We start from the raw sequence: 17,829 nt of genomic DNA, 5'->3' as shown, positions 1-17,829 counted from the left end.
AAAACCAACCAGAAGAGAGCAACTAAAATGATCAAAGGAGAAAATTGATTGCATGAAAACATAGTGCTTTTCAAAAATGACAGCCAAGGGAAAAGATAATAAGCATGTATAAAATATTGAAGGGATTAGAAAAATTAAAGATAATTTGTAATAATAATATCTTAACTTTAGAGCCATCTTTTGTTGGGAAATTATATTTTAATAAATACTTTTTAATGCACATATTAATTTAGCAATTATATTTACCTTTCAAAACTTCAAAAAGAATAACAGAGAGATTCTTAAATAATTTAAATACTGAATTTTAAAGGATGGTACATTCTTAGTTCCCATTAAGAACAAATGTTATGGTAGGTGCTGAAAATGAGCCCATTTTTTCACATATACATTTTCCCTCTTTAAAATGCATGAACCCACCCATGTCTTTATGTAGTGGCAATGTATATGTGAAAAAAATAAACACTAGAATGTGATTATCACAGTGGGCATAATGGTCTTATACAATGGGTGAGAGGTCAAGGTATCTTTGGTGTCTGAGGGGTTGTCATTAAGCAGGAATAAAACAGTTTGGATACATTAAGGAACTGGAGGCTATTTGGTGTGGCAGGTACAGAGGGACCATTAGATGCAGGACAGATATTTGTCCTTGATCTCATGAAGCTTGTTTTATGGAGATTCATAGAGTAAGTAAACAAAAAATGAGGAAATGCAGGTAGTGTGACTGGGCTTTTTTTTTTTTTAAGACAAAGTACTGTGATAGGGAGTTCCAAGAGTTCCAAGAAAGTACAATATAGTAGGGGTCCTGAGGGACAAGTACTCGGCCTCTTAGAGTTTCTAGGAAAGGCCTCACTGACAGGATAGCATTTCATCTATGATGTATGGCGAGCGGAAGCAGCAAGGCTTGAAAAGCTGTGGAGCAAAAGCTGTTTGGATGAGAAAACAGCAAAGGTATGCCCAGAGATTAACTTGGTGTGTTTAGGAAATAGAAAAAAGGCCAAGATTGCTGGGAATAGTGGATGAAACAAAAAGGAGGAGGGTAGAGAGGGTAGGAGAGATTTTCAAAGTGAGCAGAAGACATACCAGGCACGACTTAGGTCTTATTCTAAATGCTTTGAGAAATAATTGAAGGCTATCAAGAAGGGGGATCTGAGACAGTAAGGTTAACACTGGCCGGCTTTGAAGAGAATGAGCCATGGGGAAAGACTAGAAGTGCGAGGCCACTTGAGTGGCTGCTCCAGGGGTACAGGCAGAGCCTGGCAAGGGCTTCTCTAAGGTGGTAGCAGCAGAGACAGAGAAGTGGATGGGTTTATAATATATCTTCGAATTTATAAAGATCATAGTGACCATTTGATATTTTGGAGTTTTTTTTTTTAAGAATTTTAAATTCTATTTGTTTATGTCATTTCATTATAAATTGAGCAAGATCAGCATGAAGTTATAACCTTCAAATTTCTGAGCTGGATTTACTTCTGCTTAGGAAAAACAAAAGCTATGCATAGCTAAATAAGCTAGAAATTTGAGAACTAATGAACTTTAGATGAATCTTTTGACAAATGCCCACCTCACTCTCTACCTCCTAATTTTAAAAATAAAGCATTTTAAGTCTATAAAGGTTAAGTGGTTTGCCCAGGGTCAGATCCAAAAATATCTGGCTCTGAATTAATGTCATTTCTACATAGTTTTGCTCGAATCTCCTTGAATTAGATCGTTACTGTTGAATAGAAAGTACTCTGTTGAATTTTGAATCAATATTTAATATGATCAAGAGGTTCTAAATTTTTTTTTCAGTTTTTTAAATTGTGCATTATAATTATACTTAATAGTGGGATTCATTATGGCACATTTATATATGCACATAACATAGTTCGATCAGTCTCATTCCCCAGTAGCTTTCTGTAAATATTAAGATCACTATGTAAATAATTGTAAACACTAAGACTTCCTTCTCTCTGTCTTGCCCATCTTCCCTGTCCCCTTTCTCCTGAATCATTGTTACCCTTCTCTTTTCTTCTCTCATCCTCACTCTCCTTTCCTTTCACAGATATTGCAATTGCTGCTCCCTATGGGGGTGAAGATAAAAAAGGAATTGTTTATATTTTCAATGGAAGATCAACGGGCTTGAACACAGTGCCATCTCAGATCCTCGAAGGGCAGTGGGCTGCACAGAGCATGCCACCAAGCTTTGGCTATTCCATGAAGGGAGCCACAGACATAGACAAGAATGGATATCCAGGTGCTTTTCTGTAAATGCATGTGGCTCGTGCACTTTTTCAGTCCAAATAGCAAAGAGTACTAATTGCCATTCTCTTGGTTTATATTACAAATTATTTCAGTTGAATATTCCAAGCATTGATCAGGCCTCCCTTGTACAGAAGACACTGTTCTCAGTACAGGGGACAGGAAGAAAGGCAGCTGTTTCCTGGTGGCATACAATATGAAACACTTAACTCTGAGTCTGTTTCGTTGTCTTGAGGTCTATAATAAAATGTCAGAAAAATGTTGTAGAAGCTATAAACAAAAACCAAGTGCTCATTCCAAGTTTTTAAACGTTAGCCATTGTTTTTGTGCTTAATGATGTAGCATTTTTGTGGACTTGACTAATTAATGTGATTTTTTTTTTTAAAGGTAAATTATTTATTTAATAAGGCTTGTGAGGGGACACAAGCTAAGTTAGGTTACTATGAGGCCATTTTTCTATATGTGAGAAGAGATTGAGGACGTCATTTGCCCAAACTTGCTCACTGGGTTAGTCCATTAGAACAAGCAAAACCTTTTTCAGGCTCTTATATACTTGGAGTATTACAATGAATCCAGGATCAAAATAGGTCTTCTTTTTATTCTAAAAAAATGAGAGAATGTAGATCACCTTTGTTGTTGAAATAGTTAATAGAAGCTCAATATACAAATATGTTGAAAGGTTTCTAGAAATAAGACATAAAGTTTACTCTTATCTATAAATTGGCATTATTTCCAGTTGTATGTTATAATAAAATATTTATTATAGAACTTTTAGAAAATACAGCAAAGCATATTTTTCCTATGCATTCATATTATTATTTTTTCTTGGTACGAGGGATTGAACCCAGGGGTACTTAATCACTGAGCCACATCCCCAGCCCTTCTTGCATTTTTATTTAGAGACAGGATCTCCCTGACCTGCTTAGGGCCTGATTTTGCTGAGGCTGGCTTTAAACCCTTGATCCTCCTGGGATTAATGCTGCTGGGATTAGAGGCATGCACCACCACGCCTGGCTTGCATTCATACATATTTCTTAACAAAGCAGAATCATGTTTTGTAAACATGATTATTATATATTTTGTTTTCTTAAAGTATGGGAAACAATTCCCCTATTTTTCTTCTAAAACATAAATTTTATGTTTCTCTCTAATAAATAGCTATATCATATCTAATTTTACCTTATTTGAGGGCATTTATATCTTTACATGTCATTCTGTTGCATACCACTGAATATTTCCTTAGGACAAAATTCTAGAATTGGTATGTCAAAGATGTGTACTTTATGAACAGCCTTAAAAAATAATCCCATTTCCTCTACAAAATGGCTTTTGTCAACTTTTTCAAAAACACTAGCAGTAAAAAAATAATCATTTTCCCACACTGCACCTCTTTTAAAATAATTTGGAGTACCTAGTAGATGTATTATATTATTATTATTATTATTTTATTTTATTTTTTTTTTGGTATTGGGATTGGACTCAGGGCCGCTGGACCACTGAGCACCTCCCCAGCTCTATTTTGTATTTTTTTAGAGTCAGGGTCTCACTGAGTTGCTTAATGCTTCACCATTGCTGAGGCTGGCTTTGTACTCATTATCCTCCTGTCTCAGCCTCCTGAGCCACAGATAATATTATTTTGTTTCAGTTAACAGTTTTTAACTATTAATGAAGATAAGCATTATTGTTTATTTGTATACTTACTTTTGGAATTTCCTTTTTATGTTTTTTTTTCTCTCCTTTTCAATTGAGACACAATTTCTCTTTCTTTCATTCCTTCATTTTTAAACTTGTGCAGTGCTTTAAATATTGACAATTTTTAACTTCTTAGCTCTTTTATACATTTCCCAGTTTGTCATGTTTGTGTCTTTGGCATAAAGATGTTTTGAATTTTCATATAATTCAATCTGTCTGTCTTTATTTGCTCTTGTATGCTTCTCTGCTTAGAAAAGGTTTCCTTAGATTGAACTTGGATATATTGTAAAATGCATCTGTGGTTTCAGTTTTTTTAAATCATTGACCAGTTATGCTTGTATGTATAAAAATTAATGTATTTTATTCTTGCTGATTTGAATGCTGCCTGCTATCATATTCAACATATGTATATGTGCTTTCTTGGTTTTGTTTCTAAAACAAGAGAACTGGCGGAAAATTTTATAATAAAAGTATAAATACACAGGTATCTGTAAAGCTTTTGCTTTTGGGGAGTGTATATGTTTGCTGGCTATACACTTCCTTTTTGGTGCTCTTTTTATGAAATAGCCAAGAAAAAGTTTTTATCTACCTGAATGAAAGTCTGGTTTATGATGAGCATTTGCAATGATGAACACTTATTATAGTTTTCAAGTGTTTTATCCTCATATATCTTATCTTAGAACCTTTTAGTTTTGAGAAAATGTTTAAATCTTATGTGCATTAAGCATTTCTAGAATGATACATAAGCTTTAAAAACAATTATTATTACTAACATATTCTTTTGCTTTTGCTTAAGACTTAATTGTAGGAGCTTTTGGTGTAGATCGAGCTGTGTTATACAGGTATGTTTCATGTTCTGTACTATGGGAATATTTTGAATTTTAAAAAATTCTTTTAGTTAAATCCCAGTGTTTGAATTTCAGTTTTAATTTTCTTAGAGTAAGGATAAAACTTGTTTGTTCTTTCTATTCAGGATTTGCTGTGGGTAAAGAGTATTTATACAAGGAAGTCTCAAAGAAAAGAACAGTATAGACTTTTTTATTTAGAAAAATGTTCAGAGTTTTTGCTCATTGTCCTTAAATTTTGTTCAGAGACATTCTCCTATATTTTTCATTTCTCTTTAAAAACTGTATGGATAGGGGCTGATATGTTGTTAGTGGTAGAGCACTTAACCCAGCAGGTACCAGATCCTGGGTTCCATTGTGAGCCTCTTCCCCACATCAAATGTATAGGCTGTATTTTCCTATAAGAGGTAGGAATCCAGCCTGGTGTTTGTGGCCCAGTATTCTGTGACCACAGTGATTATGTAATGGATCCCCACATGAATATTTTTTGTTAGAAAAATGTGTAAAAATTCATATTTCTCTATTTTCCAACTTCATATATATTACCAGTTTTCTCTATTTCATCAATTCTCATAGAATATCAACTGGTATCTCAAGTAGCTTAATATTTCTACAGATGGAGATTAAGCATGGTAGGAAACCTAACATCGATGCTAGGTGGTAGAGTTTGTGATGACTCAACCTAATTACAGCTTTGGGGGAATGTGTGTACTTATAGATTTCAGGGATTTGTCGTTTTGAGGCAATCTCATTGACTTGAGTCTACTGTATTTTTGTACAAGATGTAAACTTGGATGTTTGGAATTTGGAAAACTATATTTACAGGTTGCAAATACCTTATCTGAAATTCTTGGGATCAGAAATGTTTCAGATTTTAGAATTTTTCTAATTTTGAAATAGTTACATAGACTTTACCAGTTGAACATCCCTTATAATAAGAAATATGAAATAGTTCAAAATCCACAACTTTTTGAGCATTATGTTTGTGCTCAAAAAGTTTCAGATTTTGGATTTTTTTTTAATTAGGAGTGCTTAACTGTATTTTATTGTTTTAGCTTTAAAGTTGCTGCTAATGAAGTAATACCTGCATGTGGTGCATATTCAAACAATGCATAAAGATCATAGAATAAAAATATATTTTCTCATGTCAATTACTAGTTTATTAGGTATGTCCTACAAAAAGTACTCATGTATTAAAAGAGATCATGTGCGTAAATGTATGTGTGTCTGTAGACATTCTTTATTTATTGTGAGATTTTCTTTTCCTTTTACTACAGTTACATCTTGGATGTATCTTAGAGATTATCTTATGTTAACACAGATGGATTTATGACACTCATGTTGCATTGCATTAAGTAGGGACCTTGTAACTTACTTAATGGACTAAGTTCAGATTTGTTGGCCAATTGTCCTGCTTTTCTTGGAACTGAGCAATTTCCCAGGATGCAGGACTTTCAGTGCTGAAATTGGGAAAGTTTTGAGCAAACCGAGGCAGTTGGTCATCTTACACTTAAAAGTTTGTTTCAATGTTTTTTGCTCTTAGAAAGAATGCTTTAGATGTTACTGTATCATGGTGAATGTGAACCTAAAATGCTGGGATCAACCCAAGTTTCAGCTTCTAAGTTTGAACTTTTTTCTTCCCTTTTTTAAAAATAGGGCCAGACCTGTTATCACCGTAAATGCTGGCCTTGAAGTATACCCTAGCATTTTAAATCAAGACAATAAAACCTGCCCATTGCCTGGGACAGCTCTCAAAGTTTCCTGGTAAGGATATGTGTTTAATAATAGTTATGATTAATGGTTCAATTATTTTAAGAACAATTAAAAATTAAGATGGCAGGGCTAAAATATTACTAAAGCAGTTTCTGTGGATACACTCCATTTTTTGGCCATAGATTGGATTATAGAAATAGTGTTCCAAGGAAAATTTCTAGAATGCTCCAGAAATACTCAATAAATTACTATATTTTTTAAAGAATTGTATATGGTCAATGAATATATTTAAAAAGAAGAAAAAGCTAACAAGATCTCAGAACTCATTTTATAAAAATTTCATTCTAAACAGGCCCTTTTAAATGAAATATTTTTTTAATTAAATTTTTTTTCTTTCAGTTGTTGATGGACCTATTTTATTTATTCATATGTGTTGCTAAGAATCGAACCCAGTGCCTCCCATAGTCTAGGAAAGAGCTCTACCACTGAGCCATAAACCTAACCCTTTAAATGAAATCTTTAAAAGATGATGTTCTTTTTCAGATTTCAAATATGTATGGCTGTATGGTAAAATTACTTTGCCCTTATATTTTGATCTTTTACTTGTTTCTTTTCTGGTTTCCAAAGAAAAATACAATATTTTTTCATAAGTCTAGTGTCTGACTTCTCTGCCCCATTGTTTTCCAAGTTTATCATGTGTATGATACTCAGGATATTTGCTATATTTTCTTTCTTCCTGTATTATAATTTCCTTAAGTTTCCTTTAAACTGACTCATACTTTATCTCAAAGTATTTTAAAAATACAATGGAGAGGGCTGGGTTGTGACTCAGTGGTAGAGCGCTTGCCTAGCATGCACGTGAAGCACTGAGTTCAATCCTAGCACCACATTAAAAGAAAAAAAAAATACGAAATAAAGGTATTGTGTCCATCTACAAGTAAAAAAAAAAAGCCCACAATGGAAAAGACAATATCTTTCTCATATGTGAAAATAAATACAAAACTAACTATTGGAAGTTTTTGGCCCTGTGTACTTTAACATCACTTAGAGGAGCATTGTTCACATTCTTTACTTGCACAGAAAAATTGCAAAGAATTATAGAAGAAGAGGAAAATGATTGGTAAACAGGAAAATTTTATTTAAAAAGAGCTAATGATAGATATTTTCCTGATTTTGTTTTGAATTTTTATGGTCATTAAAAAAATTTAGTTTATTCATGGGATTACATTAATCATTTCATAATAATTGCTCTTAATTTTTATTGATTGTTAATCAAATTATTTTCAAGATTTTGGCTTTTAGTTTTACTGCCTTTCTTTCCTTCACTCATTTTTTATGTTTCTGTGAAGATGCTAATAATATGCTTGTAATTATGCTAATAATTAGAAGGCTTCAAATGCACTAATTGAAGTACTAGCTTTCATCTAATTTTGACCATGATACACAGCTAGAAATAAACCTTGCACCATAATCCTATAAACCCATTACTTACATCAACTTTCTTTATTGTATACACTTTTTTAAGATGCTGGATACAGCCAACTACACTGATTTCATGACCTGTTAAGATATTGTAAAGCACATCTCTAGAGAAGCTTGGTAATTAAAGGATGCTTCAGTGGATTGTTTTTTTTTTTTTTTTTTTTTTAATTATAGAACACATTATTTTAAATCTAAACTGGCATTTCCCTTATTTAGATTTATCAACAGGTTCTGTAAACTTGAATGGAGGTTAGGAAATTATTTTTCTCATCAAGGTACCCTGAAAGGAAACATGTTTAACTTTCTAAAGAATGAGTTAGGTTAGTCTAGGTAGTTTCATGTTTTAAGAACAATATTAAGACATGAAGAAAGATGCCGGGCTTCCTGGCCTTAACTATGCACCATCAGCCCTCTGCACCTGCCATTTCTGCATTCTTGGTTTCAACCAACTGCAGATAGGAAAAAAAAAAAAATATTATCGTCTGTACTGAACATGTACATACTTTTAGTTTTTACTTATTATTTCCTATATTATTGTGTATTCCCTGACAATACAGTAGAATGACTATTTACATGGCATTTTCATTGTACTAGGTATTATAAGTAGATATGACTTAAAGGTAATCTAGAAATGACTTAAAGTATGAAAGAAGATATCTGTAGGTTATATGTAAATTCTGTGCTGTTTTATTAACGAGCATCTACTGATTTGGGTATCTGTGGAGGCTGAAGGGTAGTTCACAGAACCAATCCCCTAGAGATAACAAGGGATGACTGTATAAGAAATGTGAGATTTGAATGATATTAAATATATCTAAGCTGGATTATAGGATTTACATGTATATATTTTCTTTTCCTACAGTTTTAATGTCAGGTTCTGTTTAAAGGCAGATGGCAAAGGAGCACTTCCAAGGAAACTTAGTAAGTGTCCTATGAAAAATCAAAAGTATTTTAATACTCTTACATATACCACTTAAAAATGTTATAGGATACTTAGTAACTCAAATTGTTATTGTTTTTAAACTAAATGTTTATGCTTAAACACATTTAAGATGGCAACCTAATTACTTTGGCAACTATTAAGCCCAGTAAATACATTTGAGAAATAATATATTTATTAATGGACATTGTGTGCAAACTAGCCCACAAAATAGCAAATATAACACACCATATATAAATACAGCTTTTAGAAAGGTAAGCATTTAATGATGTAAGATGAACTCTGAGGGGAATGAGTATCCTTGCTATGAGTAGATGATAGATATCTCAGTAGACTGAGATATTTAGCTTTATATTTCTGGGAAATACCGAACTATCTTAGAAATAGAGATGATTTAGGAATAGTGAGGAGAAAATGTTTTCTTCACTAAATTTAATCTACCCAGCAGAGTGTACTTCCTTTCCTAAAACAATTGATGTGACCCTGAGAGCAAAGTAGGGATATTAATCAATATTGCCAGAATTTGCCAGTGCATCAGATAGTGACGGTGCTAATTAATGAGTAACAAAGCAAAGAGGAGGACTGAAGCCGTTGGGCAGGTGTTCATGTGAGTGAGTCCAGCAGGACCTCACTGGAGGTAACTTCTCTATAGAGACCTGCAGGAACAGAAGAGTGGTTCACACAGAAGAAATGGCAATTTCAAGAAGCCCAAGGAAGGGCTGGGGTTGTGGCTCAGTGGTAGAGCACTTGCCTAACATGTGAGAGGCACTGGGTCTGATCCTCAGCACCACATAAAAATAAATAAATAAAATAAAGGTCTATCAACAACTAAAAAAAAAAAAAGAAGTCCAAGGAAGGAGTGTGTCTGTGTGTTTGAGAGACTGCAAGGAGAGCAGTGTGACTGAGTAGAACCAAACATGAATCACAATAGCCCTGAGTTTTCACCTAAATTTGAAATGAAAGTCAATCAGTATTTAAAGAAACTTGAAAAGAGAGCTGTTGTGTTAAAAATTCATACTCTCATCTGCTTTTAAGAAACTACTTGAAGAACTGAATTTTAGAAAGTGGTAATTTTAACAACTGTGCTTCCGACTCTGCACAGTCATGTTTACGTGATTCTTAACCCATCAAACAGTCACTTACTTCATGAGGGACATGTTTATCTGATCATTTGATATGGTAGCTTCCTTCAAAGGAGGAATTTCAATTGGTACAAATTGTTTACCATAGTTTTAATATGACGTGGTTTCCAATTAATGAGTACTTAATCAAAATCGACAAAGAGTCTTGTCACTTGGATTAATGGCAGAAGTTTTTTTTTTTTTTTTTTGCCCATGCTGGAGATTGAACCCAGGTCTTAGGCACACTAAAGCAGTTACTCAACCACTGAGCTATGTCCTCCTCCGAGAGTGAAAGTCTTAATTCACATATATTTCACCCCCTGGACTTCCTACAGCTTAAACTAAAAGAATTTTTCCTTTTATATTTTACTGCCATTGTTATTTGGAATTACATACGATATTGCTTCGGGGATGGTTGGCTTAATTATTTAATTATTATAGTAAATTTATTCAGTGTTAATATGTTGTAGTGTCCCTCATTAAAAGATATTTTTAATGAATTTGAAGCAGATCACTTCTCAGAAATAAATATCTCTGTTGACATGAAAATTCTAGATATCTAGGACAGAGGTAAGTCCATAAAGAATACATTGGTTATAAATCCTTTGATTTATATAGACTTCCAGGTGGAGCTTCTTTTGGATAAACTCAAGCAAAAGGGAGCAATTCGGCGAGCACTGTTTCTCCATAACAGGTCCCCGGGTCACTCCAAGAACATGACAATTTCTAGAGGGGGACAGATGCAGTGTGAAGAGCTGATAGCATATCTGCGGGTAAGAGTTCATCTGTGTTCTGTTATCTTTTCTTTTTAATTGTTACTTTTTCATTTTCAACTAAATGACTTCCAAAGTGAAGAGCACAAAAAAATATGCTTAAGGAAATCTGGCTCTTTCAAGCGTCAAACCTGACAGTAGAAGTCATGGATCTCACTTCTGGCAGACTGCAGATGGCCTTTCAACAACAATATTACTGAATGAATTATGATAAGGATATTTATTAAATGTTGCTGGACTCAAGACAGTAAAGGAAATCTCCAGGGTCCAAAAAGTCAGCAATCAACTAAACCCCTGAGCTCAATCTGAATTGTGAGTTGAAAGCAAAATTTTGAGCCTAATCTGCTGGCAAGGATGGGCACTGGGGAGAGAGTGAGTAGGAATTTCAGACACCAGCTTAGGGATTCAGACTCTCCAGGGCCTTCTGCAATCTGAGACTCCTTCATTAGGTCTAGACGCTTTCATGAAGCTAAAGTGTCCTTAGGATGGAGGTACATCTTGACTACAGCAAGAGAAGATGCAAAGAAAAGACTCTATGGAGGTCAGGGTGACCTGTAACTACTTCTTTTCAATATGTGACCTTGCACAAGTTACTTATCAAAACCCAAATTTCTTTATCCTTAAAAAGGGAGTATTAATAATATCAATTTTCTTCTCTTGTTGTAAGTATTTAATAAGATACTTACTTACTTACTTAGATGTTGTAAAATCATAGTCTGGCATGAATCTAAAAATCAAAGGTAGTTCTTATTACTAATATTCATGGATCTCCCTTAATCATATCACAAAAGAATGTGGTTCATATTCATCTGAATATTTTAGGGGAACTGCTTCCACAGATAAAAGATGGAAATTTTAAAAAGAAGGCAAACATATCGCTAAAGCTTTAGAAGATTGAGAATCGTTAACAGGTTTATTTCACAGACCCATATAGAATTCAGCACGGAAACTCAATAATTAGAGAATGTAGAAATTGATCAGGAATAAAATTGATCATGTATGCAGCAGTCTGGCTGGGCAAAATAACCAGGGGTGACAAGCAACTTGTGAAGGTTGATACAGCAGGAGCTGCTTTATTGTAGGACAGCAGAGGTATTTATACATAACTGAATACACAGCTTGACTCAATTTAGCATCATCCAGTTACAGCAATCAGTCATTAAGGAATCATCATCTTAATAATTATACACAGCTTAACTTAATTGACATAATCTAGACACAGCAATCAGTCATTAAGGAATCTCCATCATCTTAATGGCTCGCTGGCGTTACTTCTCAAACCACTCCTCCTGACAAAGTGCCAGGTGCCATCTTGACTTGTCTGTGGCCCTCAACACATGTATAGGCCATAAAGGTAATCTAAACATTTCAAAGAGATATCATAGGAAATATGGTATCTGATCACAATGTACTTGTGTTATCTTTCCATCACTATAAGAAATACCTGAGGTAATCAACATATAAGAAGAAAAGGTTTGAAAGGTTTCAGCCCATGATTGGTTGAGCAACCCTGTAGTTTTTGGGGCTGCAGTGAAGCAGTAATTCTGAAAGAAGTTATGAGGGAGGACAGTACCACCCACCTCATAGCCAGAAAGCAGAGAGCAAGAGAAAGAGACTGGGGTCCCACAGTCCCTTTCAAGGGCATCTCCAGTGACCTGAGGACCTGACACTAGCTAGGCCAAGCCTCTTAAAGGTTTCCCCACTTCTTCAGTAGTGCCTCCCTAGCGTCCAGGCCTTTATCACATGGACACTTAACATCCAAACGGTAACAACAGTTTTTAGAAACCAATAGCAAAAAGATAATTTAGGAAATTGAGTTCCTAGGAAATGTAGTTTTAAATAACTTAAGGGTCAAAAAGAGATTATATTGGAAATATATAATTGAATCATTGTGGAAATACTACATATCACAATGTCTAGATGTCACAGAAGCAAAATGTAAATGTAAGTGTATATCCTTCAGTGCCATTTAATTTAAATGAATGAGGAAAAGTAGAGGTATTAATTAGACTAGCTTCATAGAATTAGCTGGCTTTGTGATGTGCACCTGTAGATTTCTCCAGATACTTTAAGTTGATACCATCTTTAATGTGAAGATTTTCCATTTCTAGGATGAATCTGAATTTAGAGACAAACTTACTCCAATTACTATTTTTATGGAGTATCGGTTGGATTATAGAACGGCCGCTGATGCCACAGGCTTGCGTCCCATCCTGAACCAGTTCACCCCTGCTAACCTCAGTCGACAGGTACTGTCTCTCCCAGTGTGCTCCTGCTACATACTGGGATCTTTATTAAGTTCTTATAATTTGTGTTCTTAAATATCATAAGGGATTGCTTTTATAATGTTGGTAGATGTTTAGTTAAATAAGTCAGAGGGGTAGAAATGTGAACTTTCCTGTTAGACATATTTAAATCCACTCTGACCTTAGTTGTGTGCAGAAAAAGCCAGGGTCACATTTCATATGCATAAAATAATAAAATAATTCAAGGAAAACAACAAAACTCCATTCTTTACATAACGTTTTAGTATTTTGCTAAATACCTTTGATACACATCTTTAATATACATTTTGTTTTTAAAGTATATATATAGGTATATATGTATTTACACATTTCACCAATATGCATATATAGTATATAATCATTCTGTACATAGGCTAAGTACAAGAACGTAAGACTTTGGATTGATATTTTAATTTTAGAAAAACCTGTGAAAAACATGTATTTAAATATATTTAAATATTGTTATTTTCTGTTTCTTCCTTTTATAACATGTTCATATTTTTGGATTGATATTTTTTCCCCATAAAATTCTTTAAACTAAATATAGATTGACCTTTCTATTTTCTTTCTTTCTCTTTTTTTAACCTGTATTTATATATTTTTGTGTGGTGCTGAAGATTGAACCCAGTGCTTCACACATGCTAGGCAAACACTCTACCACTGAGCTACAACCCCAGCCCCTCGTCATTTCTTTTTTATTTTCCTTTAAAGGATCTCATAACTTGCTCATTTGGTTTTTGGTTTTTTAGGGGTAATTTGAGAGGACTATATAACTACAGCATAAAGCAAAGTTTTTAAAAAAAAGTTTAGTGTTTTGTAACTTTTATATTTTAATAATCCATTTTGTATATCAGTAATCACATGTTATTTTATACTATCTATTTTCAAGAGAGCCTGTTATATATAGCTCTGTGTTTATATTGTCTAATTTGGTAGGTGTACAGTGTTATGTTGATTAACAATTTAGAAGTGGATCTCTATGCCTCTTAAGGTCTGTCAGTCAGTATTGTGCTATCTTTCAAAGTTAATTTTTATTAGAAATTAATTTTAATAATAGGTATGTATTAGTTTTCTGGAGCTTCTACAACAATGTACCATAGAGTAAGGGACTTAAATAACATAAGTTCATTTTCTCACAATTTTGAAGGCTAGAAATCCAAGATCAAGGGGTCACGAGGGTTGATTTCTTCCAAGGCCTATCTCCTTGGCTTATAGATGCTCACCTTCTCTTCTGTTCTCACGTGGTGTTTCCTTTACATGTGTCTGTGTCCTAGACTCATCATTTAAGAAGCACAGGTGAGTAATATTAGATTAAGGCCTACCCTAGTGACATCATTTTAGTTACTTCTCTAAAGACTGTATCTCAAATACTGTCACATTCTGAGGTACTGAGGAATAGAACTTCAACATACAATTTGGGCAAGCATAATTCAGCCATAACAATATCCAGAATATTATAATTTTAACTTGTAAGCAATTTAAAAATTGTCAGCAAACTATTTACATTCTGCTTTTTTACTTTCTTCAAAATCCAGAATATATTGTACAATTATAATACATATAAATCCAGATGCTAAATTTTTGTTGAAAAATTTTTTTGTTTATTTAGAATTCATATAATTTATAGTTGAAGAAGATATATATACTCAAGTTATTCTAAACATACTAAAAATTTTTTACTAAGGGATTTCAATATCAGTTTTTTAAGTAAAATCAGTTTCTCAGTCACACAAGACAAGTTTCAAGTGCTCAAGGGCCACATTTGGCTTCTACATGGCTACTTATATTAGTGCAGATCAAAAGCTTCCTCTTTTGCAGTAGGAGATTCAGTGGTTTCTGCAGAAGGAATGGTTATCCCATTTTTTTTTTCATTCAAATATATATCATATTCTTGCTTAGTCCAAGATATTAAGTATAATTCCAGGTATGGTGGCACATGCCAGTAATCCCTGCAACTAAAGGCCGAGGCAGGAAGATCATAAGTTCCAGGCCAGCCTCAGAAATGTAGTGAGACCCCATCTCAAAATAAAAATAAAAAGGGCTAAGGATGTAGTTCAGTGGTAGAGCAACTCTGGGTTCAATCTCCAGTAGTTGAAAAAAAAAAAAGAAAGGAGAGATATTAAGTATATAACTGTAGAGATTTGGTTCTCTGGACATAGAAGACATTGCTTTGTGGGTTTCCACTTCTGAAACTATCTTTTCTGGTAACATGGTTGTTTATTTGTTTGTTTGTTGCTTTTCTTCTGTACATTGTCACTTAATTATTCTGTAGTCATTCAGGAATGCTGTGTTCCTGTTGATAATGTTTTAACCACAGCTCCAGTGCCAGCTTAGTTCTTTTCCTACCCTGCAAAGTGGTAGTTAGCTATGTGTTCATTTATCACAGTTTTATTAATATTTTTATACAAATTTCTTATTCCAGACTTCAGATACACAACTTACATGAGTTTGTTATGCACAAAATTCACCCTTTATTCCTGAACTGAGCAGTGATTTCCTTTGTGTGACTTACAGAATCACCATAAATTCTCCTAACAATCCTGACCTTTTCTTTTTTCTTGATGCTTATGGCAACTGCTTGCATCTAGTAATTGAATTAATTCCATATATTTTGGGGTTTCATCCCAATTAAATTGGCAATTAGCATTCCTATCAAGTAATTCTATTCCAGGTAACTGCACTTCCCTTGTGACTTAGAAGTATGCAATCATCACCTGTTTTTAAATGATTCCTTTCATTATTCTTTTCCTTTAAATCCTTTTCTCTCTTCTTTTCATCTGCTTCTGGGTATGAAGCCCTTTAGATATTAAGAGTAGACAAACCAAGAATTTTCCTTCCTTCTTTTCTCAATTTTTATATTCCTGTTTTCACATCTTATCCAACATATTCTGCACCTTCCATTATTTCTCTTTGGGTTTTTTTCCATACTGTTCTATCCAGCACATTCTCCTGGAAAGGCCTGGATAAGGAAAAGTTCAGATTTTTCTTGTTGCACCTATTCTGGTCATTCTAACACTTCTGGTTCCTTTTCTTTTTTTTCTTTCTAAATGGCCATGGACATGCTGCATCATTTTGACCAGTTCTTTCCCCCTTTGGTCCTCCTGTTGTATGGCTCCAGTATATTTTCCGTTCTTTATTCTTTTGTCTTTTGTAGCCATATTTCCATGACATTGACAGAGGGCACACTCTTTAGTGAGGAATTCTAGGGGTTTATATTGCTTAAGTTCACACAACTTAGTTGTAAGCGGAGTCAAAACCTTCAGCCTAGCATGGTAGTGCACACCCTGCAATCCCAGCTACTCAGGAGGCTGAGGCAGGAGGATCACATGTTCAAGGCTAGCAATATAGTGAGACCCTGTCCCAAAACAAAATATAAAAAAGACCCAAGGATGTAGCTCAGTGGTAGAGCAGCACTGGGTTCAACCCCTAGTATTGCAAAAAACAAATCAAACAAAACAAAAATGAATCTCTCAATTTTTAATCATTACTTCTATACCAGATTTTATTTCAAAATAGCAATTAAAGTGAGATAAAACTAAAAAGTCCAAATGTTATGTTGTATCCTACTAATATTATTCTTTTTTCTCATTCTTAACAAGCTACACCCACCTGTTTATAAATAAATGATTTTTTTTATTCAGGTATATGAACAAGTTGATGAGTGTATATAAATACACATGGGTTCATGCATGTCTATACACATATGTACTGATATACACTGCATATGCAACCTGCATATTTTTTTTTCATGTAGATAAATAAATATTTTTTTTCTAGGCTCATATTCTACTTGACTGTGGTGAAGACAATGTCTGTAAACCCAAACTAGAAGTTTCTGTAAATAGGTAAGTTTTGCTCCAAACAATAAACATTACCATAAGAAATTCAAATCACAGAGCACATTTTCCTATTCAAAGTACTAATATTTTAATGAGAATTAGTTATATTAGGGGGTAATACATGATTTTATATAATAATAAAGCTATTAATCTTGAATTTAAAAAATATCTACTTTGTTTTTACTAGTTGCCTAGCTTGACAGATTTGTGACCATTTAGCTTTGGATACTATCACAAAGTAATATGTCATCTTAAAGATATACTTCATTGTAGGAATACTCTTGACTCAAGCACATCCTTACCATGTTTTATAGCATATACATTAAAAAGATTATTGTAAAAAATCATGCTTTTATAAAAAAAAATTAGGGGATTAAAATTTACATGCAGGGCTGGGATATATGCTCAGTTGGTAGAATGTTTACCTTGCATGCACAAGGCCCTGGGTTCAATCCCCTTCACCACAAAAAAAAAAAAAAAAAGTACATGCTGAGCCAGGCATGGTGGTACATACATGTGATCCCAGCTACACAGGAGGCCAAAGCCCGAGAATCACCAGTTTGAGGCCAGTCTGGGCAATTTAGTGATACCCTGATTCAAAATTTTAAAAATAGCTGGGAATGTAAACTCAGTGCTTGCCTAGTATGTGTGAGGCCCTAGGTTCAGTCTCCATTCTTTCCCCCCCACCCCAAAAGTACATGCAGAGATATAAAATTACTTCAGTAATAAATATGAAAGCCAGTGATTTATTAGTGGCATCATGGCATTAATGTTTTCTTTTACAGAGAAAAGTATTGGACTTGCTCCCAGTATGCTATTTTCTGTTTTCTATTGAACTGTGAAGAAGTCTTAAAATATCTTGAGACACTGTTGAACATGTTGGGGCTGTCTGTGTATTTAT

The 17,829-nt window shown here is 33.9% G+C and overlaps 1 protein-coding gene across 3 annotated transcripts in view; it reads left to right on the top strand.

Moving 5' to 3' along the window:
• The window catches only part of Itgav (integrin subunit alpha V), an 84,610-nt gene that overhangs the window by 48,331 nt on the left and 18,450 nt on the right, over positions 1-17,829 (top strand). For all 3 annotated transcript variants that reach the window (XM_027943961.2, XM_071619004.1, XM_071619005.1), the window contains 7 exons: positions 2,042-2,233; positions 4,727-4,772; positions 6,432-6,539; positions 8,833-8,891; positions 10,650-10,804; positions 12,916-13,053; positions 16,867-16,934. In XM_027943961.2, coding sequence (XP_027799762.2) covers positions 2,042-2,233; positions 4,727-4,772; positions 6,432-6,539; positions 8,833-8,891; positions 10,650-10,804; positions 12,916-13,053; positions 16,867-16,934 — 766 coding nt within the window. The remainder of the gene's footprint in view (positions 1-2,041; positions 2,234-4,726; positions 4,773-6,431; positions 6,540-8,832; positions 8,892-10,649; positions 10,805-12,915; positions 13,054-16,866; positions 16,935-17,829) is intronic.

The sequence above is a fragment of the Marmota flaviventris genome, chromosome 11 (genome assembly GCF_047511675.1).
Source record: "Marmota flaviventris isolate mMarFla1 chromosome 11, mMarFla1.hap1, whole genome shotgun sequence".
In the NCBI taxonomy this organism is placed as follows: Eukaryota; Metazoa; Chordata; class Mammalia; order Rodentia; family Sciuridae; genus Marmota; species Marmota flaviventris.
The sequence above is the reverse complement of the archived record's forward strand: the minus strand, read 5'-3'. Positions and strand labels throughout refer to the sequence as shown.